This window comes from Melampsora larici-populina (assembly GCF_000204055.1).
Source record: "Melampsora larici-populina 98AG31 unplaced genomic scaffold MELLAscaffold_9, whole genome shotgun sequence".
NCBI lineage: Eukaryota > Fungi > Basidiomycota > Pucciniomycetes > Pucciniales > Melampsoraceae > Melampsora > Melampsora laricis-populina.
Genome location: NW_006768773.1, coordinates 959,591 through 985,101, shown reverse-complemented (window position 1 = coordinate 985,101; position 25,511 = coordinate 959,591). Strand labels below are relative to the sequence as shown.

Below are 25,511 nucleotides of genomic sequence, written 5' to 3'. Positions count from 1 at the left end.
TCACTCAAATTATGTCTCAACCCTTCTGGTAGTTTAAACTGAAAAAATGTGTTTCTCCATGGAGAAAAATGATTGAATCTAGTTTTTAAAGTGACATTCTTGATATTGATCCACAAAGTTTGGAAAAAAGGTAAGCCAAATTGTGCTATGTTCTTCCCGTTGGCAGAGTTTGGCCAATGTAGAAAAATCCTAGTGCTCAGTTTGGTGCTGTTGAAGTTTTCCCTGAAATAACACAGAAAAATGCAGGAGTGTTCCACTACATTCAGCCTTCAAAAGTGAGAAAAAGAATCTAAAAAATGACAAGTGAAGGAAAATATTGAAAAAAAAATCTGAAAAAATCACCACACATCACAAAGGGAATTTGTGATATCCCCTGATTTTTTGCATTTGTTGAACTTCTTTGAGATTGCAAAAAACAGGAACAACTTCATATATTGTTCAAGTTGATGCTGATTGAGAGGCTTCAAGAAACTTCAAAAGAACATTCCAGGACAAAGAGCATTGTATCTCTCCCCAGATCCTCCTGCCAGTATTTTGGGCCAAAACTGAGCCCTCAATCCCAGGTACAATGTTTTGTCCTCCATTTGTTCACAAATGCAGTCATTTTTCACCATGTAGATTACTTATGTAGTGCTATGGGTTTTGTTACACACTTTGATTGAGTTCAATTTTTTAGTAATGTCACAACAAAACAGAGTCTGCTGAAATCTTGTTTTGTTTTGTTGTGACTTGGATGTTGCCACCACAAGAGAAGCTCAGAACTCTTAGGAGAAACTTTTGAGATGTTTCTTGAACCCTCAGTCAATTCAAGGTCATTGGGAACTTGAACCTTCTGGAATCTCAACACATATGCATCAACACAGCACCACCAACAAAGATACCTCGGTTTGGTGAATCCAAGGGGTCCTCAGATGGAATAGACTTGGAGATGGATCATTCCCTTGGAAACACATTCCAAGAGGGGTGTCTGAGGATACCTGAAATTTGACAACCCAAGGTATCTTTATTGGCAGTGCAGCACAGATGCATAAAGTAACACACCAAAATAGGGCATGCTTTTATTGTATTGTGGTGCAGATACCCATCACAAACAAGCTATCTTTATCGCATTTTCCAAAAAAAGAACACAAACCGAGTTGAGTCTGCTCATTGAAACTGGTAATGACCTAATTACATTGGTTTCAATTTGAAGAGGTTGGTGATGGCTATAATGTCAGCCATGAGGATTATTTTGGCAATACTCCCATTGCCAGCCACAAAACATACTCAAGTTAAGAAAGATACTGCATGTCAATTTCAACAGTCAACTGAGGTTGATAGAGATAAGAAGCATATCACTTGTTCCTAAATAACCCTTATGAATGTGCGCAAAAACCCTGATTCAAACAAAACAAAGAAGTATTCACAGTGATGTCTAGATATGTAGGTGGTGCTTCCCTCCATCTCAAGAGGTATCATCTGATCATATTTCACCATACCACTTTTACAGCACTTTCCCAATATAGGCATGCAGCCGGTTGAACAGGTATTGCCAGATATTGATGTTCACCTGAATTCAGACTTGTTCTTTGACCCTGCAACCATTGTGACTACCTCAGACCAGAGCAAAAAAGCTTCCGAACCCTTTGATATATGATTCCAACCCCACCTTTATTTTTTGTCTGCCATTTTTTTTTGAAAAGCACCTGGTATCAATCTCTCAACATGCCTGGCTGACTGGCTCGTATCTGATATAAGTTTCTTTCATCTCTGAAGCTCAACTCAACACAAGCAACCCAGTTTTGGTTCCCCAAAAATTCAGAAAATCAGTCCTTAAGACTCTATTTGACTTCATGTGAGGTGGTTAATTCTATTCCACTGAATTCTTTTTTCCCCTTACATGATTCTCAACTGGTAGTTCTATAGGGAAATCATCAATATCATCAAAACCTTGTGTACCAAAATCGTTCTTCTCCATCACACGTTATAATTGATACATTCCATACCATCTTTTGACAAACATAATTGGTCGCTGACAGTCGCAAAAAAAAGGTATATGAGACAGCTCTGTGGGAGTGCCTTTACTGCTTTCGAAGATTTCAAAGTTGTGTTTGGATGAGCAACTGGATCGCGGTCATAATCATCCCAAGAGTGAAATTAAAGAGTTTTGGGATTTCAAATCTATATGTGACATTGTATTCCAGGAATCCAGATTTCACTCCGATCAGCGTATATTATGAACTGGTATAAAATAATTTGTTTTTGTTGTATCCTTTCTTTTTCAAATCCATTTGAAAATTTTCAAAATTGAGCAGCTGTCAGAATTCTTGATGTTCTTTTTGGTGCTTTTACTATATCAAATCCAACAACAGTCCATGATGAGGACTTTTGTGTCAAGCGTGACGATGTGGTGTGGCAGAAGCACATCGAGTATAAAATGGTAAGCAGAAGGAGCCCGTTTCATCCTTCATCCGCTCTTCACCACTGGCCTTTTGCCCATCCTTTTGGTTTCCAATCGCATCTAGTAAATCCATACCTTTCTTTTCTCAATAGTTCCTCACGCTATAGACCTAATATTATTACTTTTGATCGTAGTAATTTTTCCGATTCCTTCATCCCACGCTCATTAATCCTTAATCACCAAAGATGCATATCTCCTTTGCTTACCTTGGCTTTGTGCTTGCTGGTGAGTTCCTTGGTTATCGTCTGCACTCTCTTTCGAGCAAAACTGAGGTCTCATCGTGTTTGCATCGTTCTTAGCCTCCGCTGCTGCCGGTTCGCATCATTTGTAAGCCATGCATTCGGATTCCGTTTCATGAGTTGATGCTGACTTTGTCTATCTTCAGGGCAAGAACCGAAACAGTTGCTCGGTTGAGCGTTCGCAGTGAAGAACAGGCAGGCCACAAGTAAGTCTGAATCCTTCTAGCCCAGTAGAGCGATGTCTCTGACTATCACTTATACTTTTGTAGAGACGATCTCAAGATGAAGTGCTTTGGTGGCGGCTGTGGTGGTGGTCTTCCTATCCCTGGGCCCACTTCATGCTGGAATGCCCCGGTCGTCTTCCACGGCGGCGGAGGTCTACCCCCAATGAACACCTTCTTTTCAACCGTTCAAAGCTACACTGTGATCACCTCCAACACCGTCAACATCTGGAACGGTGGCCTAGACCCCCAAAGCATCTTACTTCAGTTCCAAATCATGGTGACCAGTCTTTCAACTCTGTTCTCCACCTTACAAGGCGGATGTTCCTTCCAAGGAAACCCTCAAGTGGTATGTTTTCCTTCCATTTCGCTTTCGGGAGTGCAGTTGTTTGCTAACCTATCTCATTTCTAGTTCATCTCCACTTTTGCCCCGATGATCATCCAAATACAAAGTATGATCACAATTATCACCACTCAATGTGCTGGTACTATTGCTGCCTTCCAATGTCAGTACCCGTCCTGTTTTCCTCCTTGACCCACGTGAGCTAAGGTCGGATTATAACTTACTTTTTTCCTACATTAGCCTCCTTTGCTGTTCTATCTGTTTTGGTGCAATCAATCATTGGTGTGGCCTGTAACTTCAATCCTCAACTCTGGTCACCTCTTGGCTTCCCAGTTGATAGCTGGATCCACGGAGTTCCTGGTGTGTTCCCCGGAGGTCCTGGTGTGTTCCCCGGAGGTCCTGGTGTGTTCCCCGGAGGTCCTGGTGTGTTCCCCAGAGGTCCTGGTGTGTTCCCCGGAGGTCCTGGTGTGTTCCCCGGAGGTCCTGGTGTGTTCCCCGGAGGCCCAGGTGTATTCCCCGGAGGCCCAGTTCCAGTACCTGGCGGTGTCCCAGTTCCAGTACCTGGCGGTTTCCCAGTTCCAGTACCTGGCCCCTGCTTCCGACCACTTGGTCTCCTTGGTACCTTACTCCATGTCCTCCTTGTAATCCTTGAGCCTCTCTTCCACGGCCTTGGTGCGCTCTTACAAGGTGTCGGTCTCCTCGTTGCCAATCTTGGTGCCGCTGTGGGCGGTCTTCTTGATGGCGGTCTTCTTGGTTTGATTTAGAGTCTAAATATTTCGTTCAGATTGATATTTGTGTTCCCTTTTGCAGAGGTTCTGTTTTCTGTTTTTTGGTTTAAATCATCTTTCTGGTATTCCTACCTTGTGGTCTACCTCTTGTACACTTTCTTTTGTTAGTTTGTGATACCTAAAGAATAACAATTAATGTGGCTGTATGCCTCTCTCAATAATCTCATTTGCATTCTCATTATTATGATAAGACCTCGCTCCAAGTCCCTTGTGCCAAGTCGAAAAATTCATTGACAGGTGAAAGAAATTTGAGTAAGTTTTAAAGATAATCATCCATAATCTCAATATATAAATTTCAATAAAGTTTGATTGATGAAAAATACCAAAATATGTTTTTAATTTAAGTTTCAGTCATGAAGTTTCGAGTGAAAACAAAAGTGATACACACACTTTAGAAAATTCAAAAGAAATTCTCAGGACAATACATAAACTAAAATCCATAGAAAAAAAGAAATGAAATGTGTTATGATTAGACTGAAGAAGTTCAAAATCCACTAAATAAATATCCAAAGGTGAAAATAGATGGATGAAGTTCACAACAGAACCAATCAAGAAAAGCAGGAACATCACTTTCAAGTGGAAAAGTAGAACTTCATTTCTTTGGAAGTTCGATCCCGTTCAAATCCTTAAGAATTTGTTTGAGAAACCAATTGTTGATCACGTCTTTCTGTTGTAGATCAACACTCTGAAGATTTTTTCAAGATTGATCAAGTTGCGTGGTGATGAAAAAAATGATAAGTGATGAGTTCAAAGATCTTACTTTGGTAAAAGAAATTAGTTCTCAATTGGCTGAAGATTTTTTTGTTGGATTATAATTTTGGGTTTTGAAAAAGGCTCTCAGCGTATTCACTGTTCAGGTTCATCACATTCAACCTTTTTATCTACTCTTGATTGGCTCAGGTTCATTGAATCAAAGTGGTAATTTTGTAAGGATTATTCAAACTAGATCTGGAAACTTACCCAGTATCTAGAGACCCAGGCTGAGCTATAATCACGTACTAGGAATTAATGTGTGGAAAAATTTGTGGTCAGAGGTAAACATGGAGAGGATTCAATCAGCAGCAATACATTGATTCTTGCACAATGATCACTATACCTTTTTGATTGTGTTATGGAACATCTGCAATACCAATTTCAGGGCTGCAACAAATTTGAGGGCGCAACAAATTTGAAACACAGATCCATTAACTGTGATGTGCCTTGGATACTGGTCAACATTTCAGAACTTGAGAGTTCACCGCAATGGCAGAAATTTTCATCATGTCATGAAACTTATCATTCTGATCTAAAGTGACATCTGACATACTTAAACTCCATGTTCTGACCACCTTGTTTGATTTTTGGAATTTGTAATATAAATCTTGTGAATTCTGATCAGAATTTGCTCAAGGAAACACACCCTAAGTCAATTTACAAAACCCCATTATGCTACAAGGTTGGCACAAACAACGCATTGGCTATATTTGATCAAATGTTCTGCTTGTTGATCATCAAAATCCTTACCATCTATATTTTGTCTCATTCTGCTCTTTGCTTTGTGGAGTCCCAGAACAATGTGATTGGTAATGATTATCACATTCTCTCAGAGGTGTTTTTCTTCAATGTTTTTTACTTTTTGGCAAGATCTTCAACTTTTCCTTTTGTTTCTTATTACTTTGACTCTAGCTCTCTGGCTTGATTTCTTCTACTTATTTTTAAATTTTGGAAACCATTTTCTTTTTTGACTCTAAATGACATGTCTTTTGGCTCTCTGACAGTGTGCTTCCTCCTTCACCACTCAGGTTGTGAGCACGGCAAAAAAGAACAACAATTGCCCAGTGTTCAGGAGCCTGTGGATGTACACAAAAGTCCATTCTTAAGGGAAGGGGCAGTGACAGGTGCAGATGAGGTTCACAGGTGGGACACGTGAGGCTGAGAAGCCTGACAGTTTACCACAAGTGAATTTGGAAGGTCTGGAAGTTGAGGAAAGAAATTTTTTCTCTCCGCACTTCCACATCCAAACCCCTTCCTCATCTGCTCTCAAACTGCATTAGCAAGTTGCTCTTTTTCTGACAGAACTCCTGTTATAGAAAACTCGTAAAAATACTTTGCAGAATATTAAATCCTCTTTTTCTTCGAACTACTTCAATCAACATACTATTTCTTCAAAATAAATCCGACAACTGACAGTTTCAATAACTTGTGAATGTGGAGACAGCTGAAAAAGAAGTCAATCTCAACACCCACGTATCAGTCAAAGAAAATGATGGATTTGATCAAGCAAGATGAAGAGAAGAAAAGAGCTCACGCAGAGAAGCTGAAGACGCAAGCAGAGGGAAGATCGAAGAGGGCTCACTCTTGAGTACCTCCGGGGGATGTATCTTTAATCGACCCACCATCTGGATCAAACACCGAGATCACCGGGACCCAGGTTGCTAGTGGCGAGAAGCAAGAGCTCCTGGTCCATGATGACAGCCAAGCTGGCGAGACGATGGCTCATGGAGAGGTAGATGAAGGTTCATTTGAGGAGGACCAAGACGGCAACGTAAGAGGGTCAAAGTTGGAGGAAGGAAAGGTCGGGGATAGTGGATCTTCAGGCACGGAAGAATGGGGGAGTGACGGAAGCCCGAAGAAGAAGAAGAAGAAATCATTAAGGAAGAAGAGGAACTCGAAGAAACGGAAAGGGAAAGGGAAATGTGTTACGATTGATGACTCACCGTCAGAAACCGGAAGCTCAGTGGACTTGGAGAAGTCCTATTCGTACTTGATCGAAGATGATCTTGGTAAGCAATACGATATCCTCTTTCCCAAATCCTGTCTTCTATCTTTTTTCTTCAACCTCAGCTATGGGAAGGTACCTTGCGGTCACACACCCTCTAGACTCTCTAGATTGGGAGTGCTAGGTAACCAGGGAGGGGAGCAGTAGCAGCCCTTATTCGGGCTCCAACCCCCCCGCCAACGGTAGCAGCTTTCGAGCTCCCGAACCCCTTTCGGCGCTCCCAGTACTGGTCGTAGCCCCAAAGGAGGAACCGAGTTAGGGGTAAAGGAAGATCGTCGCCCTATTTCCTATCAGGGTGTCCCACTGGGAACCGTGAAGAAAGCTGGGAGTCGATCAAGAGGAGAATAAGCCTTACTTGTGCTACCTCTTGGGTCTCCGATAGAAGAAGATCGTTGAATGACCTACAGAGCCTCTCTTTTCCTCCCCTTTATATCCGTTCTTCAACAACTCCCCTCCCATCTGGTTTCATAATTCGGGGGTTTTGGGCTGGAGTAGTAACTGATAGATGTTGGCTCTCCCCATCCTCTTGTTTGACGATAAAGCCCCATCAACCCTGGTAGACCCTCCGGGAATCCAGGTCGAGCCCAAAGGGAACAAACCCAGCGGGAAAGTTCGTGGAGGAACGAAACCAGGGAAGTCGAGTCCCCTTTTGGACCGTCTACTGTTTGCCATCGATCACGAAGACCTAGATGCTGTGAAAGCTCTCCAATCGGAGCTAAGGGAGGCCGATAAGGCAAAATCCATCGAGACAGAGAGGTTAGCCAGGGACTTGAAGGAGGCGAGACTGAGAGAGAGAGAGTCAAAGAGGGAAGAAAAGAGGAGAAGGAAGTTGATGAAGGAGAAGTTAAAGAGGAAAGAGGTCATGAACTCACTGAAAAAGAAGTTGAAGAAGAGGAAACGGATAGACCCTTTGTCAAGCTCCGATTCGAGTTCGTCCTCTCTTAGTTCAGAAGGAGAAGACAATGACTCCTCTTCCGACTCGTCCTCAGACTCAGACTCGTCCTGTGAGGGAAGGAGGAAGACCAAATCCTCGAAAGTCTCGTCAAGCTCCTCAGAGTCGTCCGACTCCTCAGACTCATCTGATTCGTCTTCCGATTCCGATTCTTCCATTCGAAAGAAGAAAGGGAAATCCAAGAAGAAGAGGAAGTTAGGCTTCGGCATGGACTCGATCTCAGGCCTAGACCTCCCGGATCTCCCAGACAACTGGGATAGAGCGTATAGGAAGTTTAAGAAATACGTACCTCTGTCCATCTTCCGTCGTTCTTATATCGCGGCCTACCACTCGGCAGTTGATGATGGTACTAAGAAATGGAAGAAAGGAGTTGATGCAACAATCTCAGAACGGGATCAGGAAAAACAAATGACTTACGGCGACTTTGTCATGGCTTGTGATCTTGAGGCTTGGTATGCTGAGGAGATTTATGGTCACAAAGGGTATGCTGGATGGATTTCGTCACACAAGGCGATAGTGAATCATCTGATGACGAAATACAAGTCTTGGATGGTGGGACTAAGGTATCATCTAGCAGTACGTGCGGTAATCTTTATAAAACGTTTGCGTATCATCTACAAGATCAAGAAGAATGGAAAGCGGGGGAAGAAGATTGAAAGGGTCGTCCTACCTAGAGGTGTAGCAAAGTTGGCCAAACAACAGGCCAGGTGGGACTGTGACACGGCTGGAGACATGAAGTTCAATGGCAACCCATACGCCCCGGGCCAACCGAAGTTTGGTTACGACTTCGCCACTGGACAACCCCATGTCACCCACACCCCTGTGGCGAGTACATCAAAGCTTCAGTCTGACGGTTATCAGAAGGATAGGGGTGAAGGAAAGAAGAAGAAGCGGGGTGGTAACAGGGGACGTACGAGTAGCTATGGTGGCTATTATCCAAACCAGAAGGTTTATAACCAGTAGCAGTCTAGCCAGTCGGGTCAAGACTGGGTCGTCCAGGGACAGCAACATGCGAGCAAGCAGGCTGGAGGACAGAAAGGGGCGAAGGGCCAGAAGAATGGAGAGAACGGGGCCTGGTAAGCTCCTCTGTTTCTCCTCCAGATTCACATTCTGGGATGGAAGGCTGACGACACACTCACTTTGCGACCTCTGCATGTCTTTCCCAACCCGCGTGGCCTCATTTTTGTCCTGGGTCGACCATGGTTGTCCTTTATCTTCACCCGGTTTCATCCATTTCTATGAATTCTGTCCATGTTCATGTTGTACGTTTCACTACCTTCGTAATTGTATTCGTTGTATCCCGATGTTGGTCTAGATCTGAGATGATAACAAGGGTGCCAAGTTGGAGTCAAATGGAAATCTTACGTTGCTCTCCACCTGTACCCCCCCCTCCTACCCATTGTGGTTGTAATGCAGATTCAGCATTCAAAAGGCATCCAAAGAAGTACCTGGAGAGCGCGTCATGCGTAACGAGGTGGCTAAGAGACGAGTAAACGCGGAAGCGACACCTGAAGGGATGGAGAGAGAGAGATTGGGTGATGAGAGCGACTCAGACTCGTCCACATTAGACTCGGTAGTAGATGAGGTGAAGACAATCTTACCTTTAAAGGACAGACAAATCTTCAAGGTGGAAGGTGTTGGCCTATGGCCAGCCCCGGTCCGGACAGAGATGGTTCTAGAGAAGTGGCGTGAGTTAATGGAGGAGACAGGTTTACATGATGACATCCCTTACATTCTCGACGGCTTTCGAGAGGGATTCTGTTTGGGAATCCCCCAACATTCACTAGGGGATCTTTGTTGGTACACTCCAGAAAACCATTCGTCGGCTAGGGAGGTGGAAAGTGAGATTGAACAGACCCTGGAGCGAGAGCTGAAGGCTGGTAGGATAGCCGGCCCATATACGCATGAAGAAGTGTACGCAAAGTACGGCTTCTTTCGATCAAACCCTATGGGAAGTGCTATAAATGGCGATGGAACGTTGAGGCTGATAAACGACCTGTCATACCCGAAGAAAGATCCAAACGTACCGTCAGTGAACTCCTTCGTGGATAAAATGAACTATGAAACTAGATGGGACGATTCTAAAACAGTAGCACACTTCCTAGCGACTCACCCAGGAGAATGGGAGATGGCACTCGTTGATTGGGCCAAGGCCTATAGGCAACTTGGAGTACACCCATCCCAACAGCGATTCTTGATTATTGTCGACTTCAAAGGACAAGTGTGGGTGGACCTAGCTGTAGGTTTTGGCGGGGTGGCCAGCTGTGGAGTCTTTGGCGCCCCAGCAGAAACTTGGAAATGGATCGTGAAGAAGAAATTAGGCTTCCCAGTGATCTTTCGTTGGGTGGACGACAACTTACTCCTCCGAAGGCCGGGTCACAGATACGCTCTGAGGGACGTAGAAATCTTGAGTCAATCAATGGGCGTCAAGACGAACCCGAAGAAGAACCGTGACTTCAAGGAGGAACAACGTTTCTTGGGGTTCGTATGGAATGGAGCAAAACACACCGTTAGGCTACCGACAGAGAAACTTCATCAGCGGAGAACACAAGTAAAGGAATTCTTAGTAGAGAGTTCGGTATGGAAACTGTCACAAGTGGATACTTTTGTTGGGAGATTGGTACACACTGTGTACATAGTTCCTCACATGGCGGCTTACCTGAGCTCCTTGCATAGATGGAAAAAGCAATGGAAAAACGGGCACGCTCTAAGGAAAGCCCCGGCGGACGTGTTGGAAGACCTGGTAGAGTGGGATAAATGCCTCACCTCGTTTGACTCGTGCCCAATAGCACCCAATCCGACTCCAGAGGAAGTGGGTTGGGTAGGGGACGCCGCCTCATCATATGGGTAAGTGTCCTACGAGTGTTACAGGTCTAGACCGCATTCTCCGTATCCTCTGTAACTGACTCTCATGTGCCGCACATTCGGGCTGGTGGTTCCTTTTCAGGATTGGAGTGCTGATCGGCGCGAGCTGGGCTTGTTTTAAATTTGTCCCAGACTGGGAGACAAAGGGACGCGCTGTAGGTGTCGGGAAAAGGAGAATCACATGGGCAGAAACCGTGGCGATTCGCCTCGGCCTGCTGGTTCTGAACAAGATCCTAAATGTGAAAGGAAGAAGGTTTGTCGTCCACACGGACAACACCACGACTGAAAACGCAATCAAGAAAAGGAAATCAAAAGACAGAGATGTCAATGACGAGTGGAAGCGAATACAGCGACTGCTGACTTACTTGAGCTGTAACGTGAAACAGAAACGTGTTTCATCAAAAAATAACAAAGCCGACGATCTGTCGAGGGGGAAAGTAGGAGACTTGTTTTGGTTCAACGAGGTTCTGGTCGATGTGCCGGAGGACCTAAGACCGTTCATAACGCAGATAACCCCCCCCTTCATCGAAGTCCAAGATGGGGCGATCGATCAACAAGAAATCGCACTCTAAAGACGATCAAGACCAAAAGACACTTAGCTTAGAGAAGATTACAAAACCGTTCGGGGCCTTTAAAAAGGACGCACTTGGGGTAGATCGCTCAGGAGTAGATGAAATCCAACGTCATTTCCTCAGAGGTGCATGGAGGGACGGAACGCTACGTCACTACAACTCAGGGGTCGTAAAGCTGCTGAGATTCGCAGAATTGAAGAAGATAGATAAGAAGCTGTTGTTGCCGATCGACGGAGACGTTTTACTTCGCTTCGTCGTATGGGGCTCGAAGAAAAATGAAAGTTTGGCAAAAGACGATGAATCGGTTAAGGCGACCACTTTAAAGTCATACATAGCAGGAGTGAAAGCTTGGCATAAGTTTCACAGGAGAGACTACCCCAACAAAGTCAACGAATCAGTCAACCTACTCTTGAAAGCTTCTCTTAAAGTGGAGTCCGACCTTGCTCTATCTCAAAGACGCCGCCCGCCAGTCCTAGTATCCGACCTCCTAACGTTGGTGAAGGTTTTGTCACCCCAAGACGAGAAAGACTTAGTACTGTTGGCCATCGCTCTGGTAGTGTTTTGGGGGACCGCGCAATTGGGAGAGTTGGTCACGGACGATCCGAAACGGCGAATTCCACAATGGAGAGACGTGAGATGGGCGCCAGACCTTTCGATTGTAACCATCGACATCCACGAAGCGAAAACAGCGAGACCTGGGGAGATACAGAAGATACAATTAGTTCGACAGAAATCTATGCTCGACCCAGTTAGAGTCCTCAAGTTGCTGTACGATTTTCGGCCAAAGAGACCCACAGATCCGGTGTTTGGCTTCGCGATTGACGGAGAGTTGTATGGATACAAGAAGAGGGTAGTGATATCGAGACTGAGAGAACTGTGGAACGAAAATAAACCTTCAGGGAGAGAATCTCTGTACGGCCACTCTTTCAGGATCGGAGGAGCGTCCTTACGATGGAATCTGGGAGCATCGAGAGAACGAATAAAGCTTAATGGCCGGTGGGCCTCGGATGCATATATGATCTACCTGAGGAAGTTTAGTGACAGAGAACTGAAAGATACGATTAAGCTGTTGAAGTCAATACGAATAGAAGAGTAGGAGTGAGGGGGAGGGGCATCTGGAGAAACAGTCTACGGGTAGGAAACTCCTCTTAGGAGGTTCTGGAGGGTAGAGTGAGAGTCTCAGAAAGCTATTTGTCTACGTAAATCTTGGCCAACATGAAAATGAATTAGAGTTTGAGCGCGATACAGTGTAGATCTGAAGTGTAGATCTGTTTATCCAAAAGCGTACAGTGGTTAGATATTCAGCGAGGGCTTCATACAGAAGCCTCAGAGCCGGCTGATCCACTTACTTCGCTTCACCAGGCTCATCTGCTGAACCGTGGTACTGACTTTTTAGTGGGTGGTTCGGGAACTGTCTTCTCTATCCATGCCGTGAGAGGTGCTAAACGTAAGGGGTGAACTACACACGAGAGCACAGAGCTGGGGGGTTCGACTTCCAAGGCTCACGATTCTTTACGCTCTCGTGAGGATTGGGGTTGAGAAGTCGAACCTTCTCAGGTCTGTTCTCGCCCCACAGGAGGTGGCCCTCGAAATGATCCTGAGATGACTTTTCGAGTGCCACCCTTCCTTTGGGGCCATCCCCACACCACAGAGGAGTATTGGGTCTGAAGTAACAGACCAGGTATTCTAATGCGGATGGACTTGCCTGAGTAGTTTCGATAACTCCACCTCAGAGGTTGGTATTACGATATTACGACATACATGTAAGTAGGACACATCTCCCCGAACCTCACCCAACTTGCCACCTCCCGACAATGAATGGATTGACATCTATTTTGATTTTAGGCATCTCTTGCAAAACCCCATGATTTCCTCATTTATCAAAGACTTGTCAATCAAGCTATGTGGACCCTAAATTACAAATCAAATGCCCGCTATAACTTTAGAATATTTGAGAGTTTCCTCTTTCACATATCCATATTAGGAAGGGAAAGTCCTCTGTATGGAATTACTTCTAAGTCCATGATGCCTCAATATGGTTAGGTGATTCTGGAAGGAGTGAATCAACAATTGCCACATTTTTGTGTGGGTATGTCAAAAGAAGATGAGGGTATCAGAAAAACATATTGGTGGATTTTGGGGGAACTTGTCCTCCACAAGAAATGAGACCTTTATACTGGCTTTGGCTTTCAAAAATTTACAACTGAAGAATTTTTAATTTGTCTTTTTCATAAGCATGTGATACATGTCATAACACCACAAGAATTGATCTGTTTGAGCCCCAATTTGGGAAAGTTGTGGTGTCAAAGTCTTCAACTTCCTTAAATCAAAGATCTTGTTCACATTATGTCCACAATGAGTTCCCAGATTACTCTTGAGCTGGCCTGTCTATTTTCTGTAGGTATAAAGGATATATACATACTCAATAGTCCCTTACAAAGAATCAGCTAGCTTTGATCTCATTCTCATCTTTGGCTCCATGCTCACTGGTACAGCTGGAAAAACATTTGCATCAAAGCAATTCAAGCCGGTGAGCTGTTCCTTCATGTGCTATATCATATATGCTACAGCCTGGTATAGCTTGAGGGTAACATGTACACCTATTGTGAACAAAATCCACAATTGCCAGAAGTTGCGGACTTGGACACCTCAACCTTCCTCAATTGTTTGAAAAAATTGACTCCCATGGTGTAAGTTATTGCCCACTTTTCATTGAGATACATACACCCATAATGATACATGCAATAACTGAATGCAATTCCAACCCCCCCATCTTCCTCAGAAGCTTGCTCATCATCAGCTGATTTTTTTATAAAAGATTATCTGTTCATATGGTATAAATATTGAAACATGTATCCCAAGGCCATTTGCTGCTGAAGATTTGTCTCATTCACCTTTTAACACCTCTCAAAAGATTGGAACTATATTCAAAATTTCAAGGGCCTATTGATTTTTTTGAGAATTCAAACCTTCAAGTGGTTTAATCTTAGCCATTATACTGGTTATGGGAAATCTATCAAGCTCTAAAAAAATTCCTCATCGTGTGCCACATATGTGACCTGAAAGATCTGGGCGCCTCCAGATAGTTCTCGCAAAGATTGTTACACACCCCTCTTCTGAAGACTTCTGGTGTTTTATTTGTGACCTTCAAACTTGTTTGAAAACCTGTTCTTGGTAAATTTTCAAAGGAAAGAGTTTTTCAGTTATATTGTTGAGCAATCATACAATCTTAAAATTTGCAAGGATTTTGTCAGATAGCAAATTGTCAAGGGAAACCAAAGCCTTGGCAAGTAATCATCTCTGTTGTGATTTTATAACACAGCTCCTCGTCATTCATAGGCAGGATATGTATTGATATGTCACACTGACAGAGAAGGATACTAGGTATATTTTAGATGTATATATCTCTACATATTTTTACAAAACTTTGGATCATATTGTTATGTGATTATCTATATTGGTCCCAAGTTCCCCTCATTTCTGCCTACTTATCCAGCCCTCTGGATATGTCTTTCTTTACTGGGATGTCACTTGGAATCATATTTGTAAGCTTCAACTAGTCATTTGAGAAGCTTCCTGTTGCACACTTCTTGCTTCACATCCTATCATATACCAGTCAGAAGGGGTTGATGTGCTATCAGAACCTAGCATTTGCTGACAAATTTCCTAGAAAGAAGATCCCCAAAATTTCATAATTGACAAATCAAAGTTCAATCACTTACTAAGATGAAACAAAGCAACTTGCTGATGAATATATATGCAAAGGATATGCACAAGAATTTGGATAATTTAAAGGTCAGCCCAGATTTTTTTGCATTGGTAAAGGACAGCACACCATTCTCTGGAGGTACCATGGAAATACTTCTGAGGCCCTCAAGAAAATTTGGTATGTTGGAGACTAGAACATTTCCTTCCCAACACTTGTGCGCCTTATAAATTAGCATTAAAAATTCAAAACTTGTGTCAAGTTCAACATAAAAGGAGATATTTTTTTTGAGATATCATATCAGTTTATATCCAAAAGTTTAGACTTGTTCTTTCAAACCCCTCAAGACCTTTGATTTGGCACTGACAAGTTGTGATTTCAACATCACAAAGACCCTGCAGGCACTAAATTTTTGGCAAATACCATACATGAAAGAGCTTTGAATTTCATGACAAGTTAGATTTTAAGGGAGGAATCAGTTAAACTCAAAAACATCAACGGATGGTCAATTTTGTAAATCAGAAGAGACAGAATTCCATTATATGTATTTCATGGTGTTCGAAAAGAATTTGAAAATGGCTGAGTATAAATTTTGATCTATCCCAATCAAAAAGATCATCTGAGACCCACGTGTAGGGCTTCTACAGATATCAAGTTGAAGTCCTTCGTTTCCTCTAGATTTCTTGTAGCCAACCATTTTCAGCTAATATCAATTTCAAATTCAGTGAGAAGATTGTGCAATATGATCAAGCAATTCTCTGGACGAGTTGTTGCCCACATGAATCTTTTAATCAATAGTAAGCTATCGAAGACCTCTTTCATGTCAGTCTCTGACTCATTGAGTTATGTTCTCAACACTCTAGATCAATCAGTATGCTTCATCCAATTTCTAAAATTAGCAAAAATGGACTTGATCCTTGACCCAATATGTACTTCTTGGAAAACGAAAACATTTTTTCCTTAGTCACAACTCAAGAATATGGTATATACACCAAGATCAAATAGAGGAGAGAACTGATAAAAGGTGTACAAATCATCTACTTCTTGACCGAAATTTGAATCTATATATCCTTGATTTGTTAGGTATTAGAATTAGTCTAATAACAAATAAGAGCTTAATTCAAAAGTATACTCATCTTTTATCGATATAGAGCAAAACAAAGAAAGAGAAAGAATTTTGGTTCTTCAAGGTTTTGATTCATAAGCTGCTGAATGAATTTTAACACTTCTACCACTTGGATCTGAATCACAACCCCAATCAGCTCTAGGAATCCATCTAACTGCAGTCTTTGCTGCAGCTTCACTTGGAAAATGTTCTATTGGAAAAAAAAACAGAAAAAAAGGTCAGTCATTGATAACCGATCAAACTCTTAATTTTGTTTAAAAAAGTTGGACTTACTTTCAAAGATTTCTCGAATTAAATAAGCTTCTTTAGTTTCAGGTGTATCAATTGACCAACGTTGAGCAGCTTTAGTAAGTTGGTCATCTCGAATAGTTTGTTCTGCATGAGCTTTTAATCCATCGATCCATGAATATCCAACTCCATCTGAAAATTGTTCTTTTTGACGCCATAAGATTTCATCAGGTAAGAAAGGTTTTTCACCTGGACTAGAATCAAATGCTTTACGTAAGATATACTGAAAGAAACCAAAAATCAGTAAGTTTGAGAGATAGTTTGGTTTTGAAAAGATTTCTGATCGATTACCTTTTCCATGATCGGTCTTCCATCACTATCAAGAGTTTGATTGGCACCCTTTCCAAATTGTTTATCTTCAGGTCTAATATTGAGACATAATTCCAAAAATTCTTTATCCAAGAAAGGAACTCTAGCTTCAAGTCCCCAAGCCATAGTAGACTTATTAGCCCGTAAACAATCAGAAGTGTGTAAGTTTTTCACCCGTTTGATAGTTTCTTGATAAAAACTTAATTGATCCGGTGCTTGACTAAAGTAAAGATAACCACCAAAAATTTCATCTGATCCTTCACCAGATAAAACCATTTTGACTCCCATTGATTTAATCTTTCTTGATAATAAATACATTGGGGTTGAAGCTCTAACAGTAGTAACATCATAAGTTTCTAAATGATAAATCACATCTGAAATCGCGTCTAATCCTTCTTGAACTGTAAATGTAAACTCATGATGTACTGTTTTCAAGAATTTAGCTACAGTTCTAGCTGCGATCAAATCAGGTGCATTCGGTAATCCTACAGAGAAGGAGTGTAATCGTGGCCAAGAAGTAAGATTAGATTCAGATCTAAGAGACGAAGCATCTACACCCGGCATTGAACTTGTGATAGATTCTTGAGATTCATTGGTTTGATTATATATGCTACTAGGTTGAGATTTAGCCGAAGTAGGTTGAATTGGACTGTTAGAATCAGTTTCGAGAGCAGTAGCGAATTGTAATGATTGAGCTTCGTTAACTTTACGAATTTCTTGAGCTGCAATAGCTGCAATTAAACTACTATCTAATCCACCACTAAGCAAAACACCAAATGGTACTTCACTCATTAAACGTTTTTTAACAGATTGTTCTAGAACTGATCGGATTTTAGAGAAATTGACAGGTTGAGCTTGAGATAAAAGACTTGAATCTAAGTCTCCATTTAACCAACTAGGTTGATAATATCTGACTAATTTATCGGTTGAAGTTAATTCTGAATCATAAAAATGTCCAGGTGGAAAGGCGCTTAATTGATCACAGTGTTCATGTATAGCTTTGAGTTCTGAAGCAATATAAATCGTTTCGGGTTGGCTACTGTGAGTTCCATAGTATAGGGTTGTTATGCCGATCGGATCACGTGCTACGATCAATCTTGGTGGTTGTTTGGTGGTATCGAGTAAGATGAATGAAAACATTCCATCTAACATGTTGCATAAATCAGTACCATATTCGTTATACTAAAATTAATCCCATTTCCATTGATCAAACAGACCACACGTAAAAAAAATGGTAAAGAAAGTTGAATGTTAGTCATAACGAGATTTTGAGCTTTTGTTTCAATATATTGAAGAAAATAACAAACCAAATGTAAAATAATTTCGCAATCTGACTTTGGTTTTGTTTTCAAAGGTGTCTTCAACTTCTTAGTAAGTGCTTTATGATTATAAATTTCACCATTCACACATAATGCAATCTTTCCATTTTCGCTAACCAAAGGTTGTTCACCAGTTTCTACAAATTTCAAAACAATAGATAATCAATATTTGATCAAAATAGAATTTAGTTTTTTTTGTGGGGAGAGGGAGAATGCTTACCTATTCCTACGATTGCTAATCTTTCATGAACTAAAACAGATTGATTACCAATAAAACATCCAGACCAATCTGGACCACGATGTCTTAATTTTTTAGATAACTCTAATGCTTTATATCTAAATTGTTTAATATCTCCTTGAACATTATGAACACCAAAGATTCCACCTGTTTATCAATATTTTGAAACTTTGGATCAGCTTAAACCTCAAGGTATGATAGATTTAAAAAATGAGAGGTACTAACACATTTTGTCGTAGTTCTAATCGCTTGATGGTAGTTGGTTGGGTTGATGAAAATTTTGTAAAAGGTTGCTATGGAGGAAAAAACACTTGGACACGTGAAATTGGAAATGCAAGAGACGAAAACAAGAAAAATGCATTAAATCAAACGACATTGTGATTTAATGCACAACTCATTAGGTTTCACACTTTATCAAACCAATCGAAACATATTCACCATTCACCATTCAACATCACCCTCACCCTCACCATCGAATAGAACATCAAGAAGAAAACAAAAACACACAATCATTCAATCAGAATAAACAAATAGAATCGAGTCTCATCAAAATACAAATACTTTCACCATTCAAACCTAATCAAAATGCCATCGTAAGTGTTGTTCTTTTTCAGTGTTTCAAAATCAAAGACAAATATTCTAAAACTACATTCGCTTGAATCTTCAGGGAATTCGAAGATGTCTTAACAAATCAACCTATTGTCATCGATAATGTCAGTTTACAAAAAACAGATTTAGAAAACAAGTGATGTTTTGATTAAATTGAAATTTTTGGTTTGAATGATATTATATAGGGATCTGGTACAATAAAAGCAGGTTTCGCAGGTCAAGACCATCCGAAATGTTTTTTTCCATCCTAGTAAGCCTTTCACACCTCCTCAAACAAGACTTCTCAATCAAATCAGGATTTGTTTTGGTTAATTTGCTTTATGATGAATTTGAATTTTATGGGAAGAAAAGTGTAGGACGTCCAAAACATGTAAGAGTGATGGCAGGTTCAATAGAAGGTGAAATGTTCATAGGCAAAAAGGCACAAGAATTAAAAGGTTTACTTAAAATTAATTATCCAATCGAACATGGAATTGTAAATGATTGGGATGATATGGAACGGATTTGGAGTTATGTTTATCAAACTGAATTAGAAACTGCATCTGAAGAAGTATGTTCAATTCTTTCGATTCTGTTGGTTCTTCCGTTGACCATACTCATTAACGTTTTTTTGGTGGTTTTCTTTTTTAGCATCCTGTTTTACTTACTGAAGCTCCACTTAATCCTTCACATAATCGAGACCAAGCAGCACAGATCTTTTTCGAAACTTTTAACGTACCAGCACTTTTCACATCAGTTCAAGCTGTTCTCTCACTGTAAATCCTCACTTTCAATCTTCATAAATTTCTCAATTCGAAAAGACGTTCGTTGATTTATGAATTTGTTTGTTTGCTTGATCAAAAAAAGGTATGCATCAGGAAGGACAACAGGAATAGTATTAGATTCAGGTGATGGAGTCACTCATTCAGTACCAGTTTATGAAGGTTTTTCAATCCCACATTCGATTAGAAGGATCGACTTAGCTGGTCGTGATATAACAAATCAATTACAACTTTTATTACGTAAATCGGGTTATAATTTCTTAACAAGTTCTGAAAAAGAAATTGTAAGAATTATGAAGGAAAAAACATGTTATGTTGCACTGAATCCGATCAAGGAAGAAAAAGATCATCATCATGTTGTTGGAGCGGGTGGGGGTGGTGGAGGTGCTGGCGGAGGAGGTGGCGGCGCTGGTGGGGGTGGCGGCGCTGGAGCTGGTGGGATTGGTGCTAGTGGTGGTGGTGGGGCTGGAGGTGGTGGTGGGACTAGTGGTAGTGGTGGTGCGGGATTAGGTAGAGGAGAAGATTTCAAACTACCTGATGGTAGTGTAGTACGCGTAAGTTGACTTTTTTACGCGTCTTGAAGATCGTCTATTTCGCTTGAACAAAAAACTGACACGAGATTTTTGTTTTACAATTACGGAAACTTTAGCTTGGACCCGAAAGGTTTAGATCAACTGAAATTTTGTTCAATCCAGAATTAATTGGAGAGGAATATATGGGCATCCATCAAGTAGTAGTAGATTCGATTAATCGTACAGATCTAGATTTAAGAAAACATTTATTTCATAATATCATCTTAAGTGGTGGGACTACTCTTTGTAAAGGATTTGGTGATAGATTATTATTTGAGATTAAAAAATTAGCTATGAAAGATGTCAAAGTTGAGTATCACGGTTTCCGTTTTTTTTCTTTGAATTGATTGCATTTGAGGGCTTTGAAAAATTGATGATGATTTTTTTTGTAGATCAAAATTTATGCTCCTCCTGAAAGAAAATATTCGACTTGGATTGGTGGTAGTATCTTGGCTGGTTTGAATACTTTCAAAAAGGTACAGTTTTGTTGAATTTTCTAATAAGAAAATTCTCTAGCTAGATTTTGATGTTTTTGTTTCGATTCGGATTTGATTATAGATGTGGGTCTCAGCAGAAGAATATCAAGAAGATCCAGATATTAGTTAGTAGGTTGTTGTTTTAATCTTAGATCAAATGGATAAATTGAACTGATGATCTCTTATTCTCTAATCTATTGCACACACAAAAAAATCAAGTTCATCGGAAATCTTTTTAAGTTGTTTATTAATTTTCACTTTGGAATGGATTTTGGTGTCTGATTTGGATAGGATTTTGGTTTGGATGTTGTGTAAGAGGAGAATGATTGTAATAAAGTATGAAAAGATTGATCTTGATTGGGTTACGGTTGAGAGTATGATTGGTGAGAACTTGATAAGATTAGGTTTTGAGTGAGTTGGATCTTCTGATTTGAGTTTATCTTTCGGATAGAAAGAAGTTCTGGTGTAGATTATTATCTTGATCAGTGACTCTCAACGGACCTGGTCATGAGGCACAGGCCGAAAGTCAAGTCGAGTGAGATTAGGACTATTGCCCACAAAACTCGGGTGGATTGGCGTGAAAGGGATTCCAAGCTTTGTGAAATTGAGTGTACTCGCTTTCACACTTTCCAGCTGGTTGATTTGGCTACTCTTGACACGTTGCGTGCACACTGTTAGGAAAAAGCAATGTGGACTCATCAATCTCATCATCCTGTTCACAACAGCGCTGTGGATCAAATTGATGATCATGTCCTACGAATAGCGGCTGTGAGACGAGCGAGGCTTTCAACTTTTGAGTCATCATTCACAAAAAATGCCGAGTGATACCCTGCTGCAAATATCAGTCCAGGTAGACTTCACGATTGTAATCCTAAAGCGTTTCACATTTCACCCAATCTACCTCCTGCCCCCAAAAGTTGCTTGATAACCTTTTCCTTGCGTCTTGTCTTATGGTTCCGCGACCCTGACATGTATAGTAATTTACGGTTGGTATTGATACTTTTTCTTCGTATACTTTATCCACATCATCTCGTTATCGCTGATTCGTGATCTTTGATTTCATCAACCTGAAATGATACCTTCAAAAGTAAATCAGGTCTCTAATCTTGATTTATTCATCTATGTTTCCGTGAGACCTCTCATTCGGTGTTCGTATTGTTACAAGATACTTATTTTAACATTTTATCTTTTCATACAGACAGTTCAAAGCGATCTGTGTTTCATCATTCAAACAACATGTCATCAATTCGCTGGACTCTACTTTTCTTATGTTTGTTGTTCAAACTTTCCACCATCTCTTCGGCCTCTACTTCAAAGCTTTCTCAAAGAGACCTTCGACCTCGAATGATGGGGCGTGGTCTGGGTGACGCAAGCGAAAAAGGTGCCGATGATGCGGCACGTCTTCCAAATATGGCGTCAGGTAGTTTTCGATCTTCCGGTGGTGGTGCTTCCAGTCCAAGCAGCGATGCGATGTCAGGTGGGGAATGCGGGAAGTATACAATCGTCAGGTTAGTTTCATTCCCGATTTTTTCCTTTGTCGTTCGGTCTAGGCCTTTGATGTATATATATCTTTGAAATTGTTTTAACACATAGCGCCAGAGGAACAAGTGAAGAGCAAGAGAACCCTAAGGGATATGCTGGCTTTATCAAAGGTCTCATGAAGCAAGTACCAGGAGGAGCCAATTATGAAGTTGTCTATCCAGCCACAACCGATTATTTGCACGGACCGCAGCAAGGTGCAACTGACGCGATGGAATACATCCAGGAGCAAATGTCAAAATGCCCTTCTCAGGAACTAGTTTTGCTCGGATATTCAGAGGGTGCAATGGTAATAATTCAATTATTGGCCCTGCAAGATTTTCCAGCAGAATCTGTCTCTTCAATTATCATGTATGGTAATCCTTATTGGCAAGCAGGAAAATCTTGGAATTATGGAACAGCGGTGAGTAATTTAATATAATATTAAAAAAGGAATCATAAAAGTTTGAAATTGATTACTTTTGATCTAACAGAAATCTGGAAAAGGTATTGCATCCGCCACTGGAATTAAGCTTCCTCCCGCTTTTGGACCAATAACGCAAGATATCTGTCTGGATGGTGACATCGTATGCACCAGCTCTGGTGGAATGAAAGTACATTTTAAATATCCTGGCAGTCAGTACGAGAAAGATGCAGTCGCATTCTCCGCCGACATGTTTGGTGAGGGTGATCCACCCACGCCTGATGCATCGGATGGTGGTGGTGTCGGCCCGAGAGAAGGTGTCGGTGAGTGTTGGTGAGGGCAAGGCTGTGGGTGGGATGAAAATGAGGTGCATGAGGAGGTGAGACGCGAAGATTTACAAATGATGGTGTAATGAGCATCCCCGTATCTCAACTATTTTCCTGTAAAGCTTCTCCTTCACTATCAGTATGTACCTTCCTTTCCGGAGTTTCTCCTTCTTTAGCTTGGTACTTCGTGCTCAAATATATATACATTTTGACACCAAAGTTTTTTTCTTCCACATCAATTCTATTGTTCCTGCTAGTCTATTTTTTGAGTCAATCTAGTCATTATTCAGGCTTAGACCAATATTATGCTCGTGCTGAAAATTGACAGTTAGTCACAAGCCCCTCTGCTAGAAGGATTTGATGATAGATCGTACAGCCGTTGTGAGAATCATCGGTAATTTTTTTTTCTTTTGTGTTGTGTCGAGTTTTAATCAAAATGTGGCAAAAACTAAAAAAAACATTTTTCTCTTTTTGGACCATGCGTACCGTGAGGTAATACTGTTTCCATTGACATTTCGGCTCTCACAGTTTTCGCAAATACAGTTTCGAAGCCCTTTTTCGAAACCCTTTGTACATACTATACAAAGGGTTTCGATCTCCATTTAGTTTTCAATTTCCCTCTCTCCCACTTTCAATTTCCCTCTCTCCTACTTTCAATTTCACCTTTTCCCTCCCCTTGTCCATCAAGATTTTAATTTCACCTTTTTTATTACCTTTTTTGGCTTTGGATCATACTCGGAAATTCTTTCTTATTCGTCTCATATCAACAATACAACGAATCTTCTTCTACCTCGTTCCAAAGAACATCTCATTTTCGAAGGAATCTCTCAATTTCATTATCAACATGCCGAAAACCTTGTACAGCACGGACATCAAGTTGATGGTTTTACGGATGGTCTTGCGAGGAATGACGTTCCCCGAAATCGTACGGTCCACTGGAATTGATTTGTCACTTACGACAGTCCGTCGTTGGTTCGAACTTTATCGAACAACTCGGGCAGTGGTCACCAACCCTTTGGACCTGATGCAACCCGGCGCGCCTTCTGCTCTAGGAGACCCTGAGAAAGATTTTGTTTTGGAAGCCCTGGAACTCGATCCAACCCTTTATCTCGACGAACTTCAGGCCAAAATTCGTGATACTTTTGGAAGGAATGTATCTCTGAAGACTCTCTCAACGGAACTACGATCTCGTCTTTCTTGGACTCGTAAAAAGTCCCGCACGGTCCATCCCAACCAGTCTGCAATAGCTTGAGGTGCTTATATCGAAGAGATTTCCCAGATAGATCCTCGGTGCCTTGTCTTTGTTGGTAAGCCTGATCTGATTACTGTGATCTCAAATTGATCACTTGTGCTAACTTGGTTCTGTTGGGTAGATGAGACTGCTATCTCCAAACATAGATTATATCGAACGCACGCACGGGCTCCTCTGGGTCAACGCACACCTCGCCTCCAGAGGCCAACTCAGGCTTTTCGATGGTCAGCATTGCCTGGGATCTCAATGGATGGCATTGTAGCCATGTCTGTACAAGCGGGAGGCTACACAAGGTTGGATTTTGAGTCGTTCCTGGAACACGACTTGGTATGTTCTTTTGGGTATATTTATTTCTTTTGGATGACATTACTGAGTATGATTTGTCCCTTTCCGTAACAGCTACCTGCCATGAACCCGTTCCCAGCTCGGAACAGTGTTCTGGTCATGGACAACGCGCCTATCCACCACGGCGGGAGAGTGGAAGAACTCTGTGCCGCACGTGGTGTGAGGCTCGTTTATCTACCTGCCTACTCCCCCAATTTCAACCCTATTGAAAAGGGGTTCTCGGTTCTTAAGTCGAGACTTCGACGCTCTCAGGTCTTGCAGCAGGCTTTGGCTGCAGAAGACGAGAGAGAGGCCCTCTTTATTGCTTGTATGGACCTATTCACGGAAGAAATGTGTGAAGGCTTCTTTAGAGGAAGTGGTTATGTGTAACGACTCATAAATTTAAATTCAATTTCAAAATTAAATTGATTGAATCTCTCTCATCAAATCATCGATTCAAAATTACTTGGTTTACTTCAAATCCCATTTTTCCTCTTTCTCCTGCTACTTCAACACGTGCAACGACTCAATCTCAATATTTATTTAGGAATTCTGATTTCATACAGATAGTGTCAGGGTAATGGTGAAAGCACGAATAGTTTATTTATTGAGTACTTATAATAATACACGGGTACAAATTCCATCTTGAGTGTTTTCGAATATTGTGAATATCAATATACATGGTAGATTCACGCTGAAGAAAGAAAAAATTACAACAAAGGTCTGGGTTATCATCTGATAAATGAAAAGTAGGCTACAGATTTCAAAATTCTACAAGGTTTCTTTGGCTCGTTTAGTTTTGCTTTGACTGCGTTTATCTAAATAATGGATTAAAATTTTGTCTAGTACAGCTCAACATATTTATCAAATCAGTTGAAAAGTTGAAAGTTTTACAAGTATGGTTGAACTCGGTTTTTTTTGCTTTGATTTGAGCTTGGACTTTGTTTAACCAATGATATGAAAAAGAAAAATTTTGTCTACTTTTAAGTTTGTTTGCCTCGTTTTGTTTTTCTGTCAGTGTTTTGTGCAAATAATCAATATGATACAAGGTTTGATTTGCTCGCGCTCATGAAAAGATATCATGA

General features: G+C 41.2%; 5 protein-coding genes across 5 annotated transcripts; 3 read left to right on the top strand and 2 right to left on the bottom strand.

Moving 5' to 3' along the window:
* Window positions 1–2,625: 2,625 nt before the first annotated feature.
* Window positions 2,626–4,007, top strand: MELLADRAFT_96363 (uncharacterized protein; the record flags this gene model as incomplete). Its single annotated transcript, XM_007407566.1, has 6 exons — window positions 2,626–2,665; window positions 2,740–2,767; window positions 2,826–2,885; window positions 2,949–3,249; window positions 3,313–3,406; window positions 3,484–4,007. The coding sequence occupies 6 exons, from the start codon at window positions 2,626–2,628 to the stop codon at window positions 4,005–4,007; spliced, it is 1,047 nt and encodes a 348-aa protein (XP_007407628.1).
* Window positions 4,008–7,229: 3,222 nt separating this feature from the next.
* On the bottom strand, window positions 7,230–7,899 carry MELLADRAFT_96362 (uncharacterized protein; the record flags this gene model as incomplete). Its single annotated transcript, XM_007407391.1, has 2 exons — window positions 7,230–7,573; window positions 7,662–7,899. 2 exons carry the CDS (start codon window positions 7,897–7,899, stop codon window positions 7,230–7,232), a joined length of 582 nt encoding a protein of 193 aa, XP_007407453.1.
* An 8,170-nt stretch (window positions 7,900–16,069) lies between these two features.
* Window positions 16,070–18,445, bottom strand: MELLADRAFT_77191 (uncharacterized protein; the record flags this gene model as incomplete). Its single annotated transcript, XM_007407390.1, has 6 exons — window positions 16,070–16,200; window positions 16,284–16,521; window positions 16,590–17,789; window positions 17,915–18,063; window positions 18,147–18,311; window positions 18,390–18,445. 6 exons carry the CDS (start codon window positions 18,391–18,393, stop codon window positions 16,070–16,072), a joined length of 1,887 nt encoding a protein of 628 aa, XP_007407452.1.
* Window positions 18,446–18,749: 304 nt separating this feature from the next.
* Window positions 18,750–20,712, top strand: MELLADRAFT_104378 (uncharacterized protein; the record flags this gene model as incomplete). The annotated part of the gene is made up of 9 exons (XM_007407567.1): window positions 18,750–18,757; window positions 18,832–18,877; window positions 18,959–19,023; window positions 19,125–19,323; window positions 19,404–19,528; window positions 19,620–20,088; window positions 20,184–20,414; window positions 20,499–20,582; window positions 20,665–20,712. The coding sequence occupies 9 exons, from the start codon at window positions 18,750–18,752 to the stop codon at window positions 20,710–20,712; spliced, it is 1,275 nt and encodes a 424-aa protein (XP_007407629.1).
* A 1,106-nt stretch (window positions 20,713–21,818) lies between these two features.
* MELLADRAFT_123736 (family 5 carbohydrate esterase) lies at window positions 21,819–22,861 on the top strand (the record flags this gene model as incomplete). The annotated part of the gene is made up of 3 exons (XM_007407568.1): window positions 21,819–22,090; window positions 22,176–22,524; window positions 22,595–22,861. 3 exons carry the CDS (start codon window positions 21,819–21,821, stop codon window positions 22,859–22,861), a joined length of 888 nt encoding a protein of 295 aa, XP_007407630.1.
* Window positions 22,862–25,511: the final 2,650 nt, after the last annotated feature.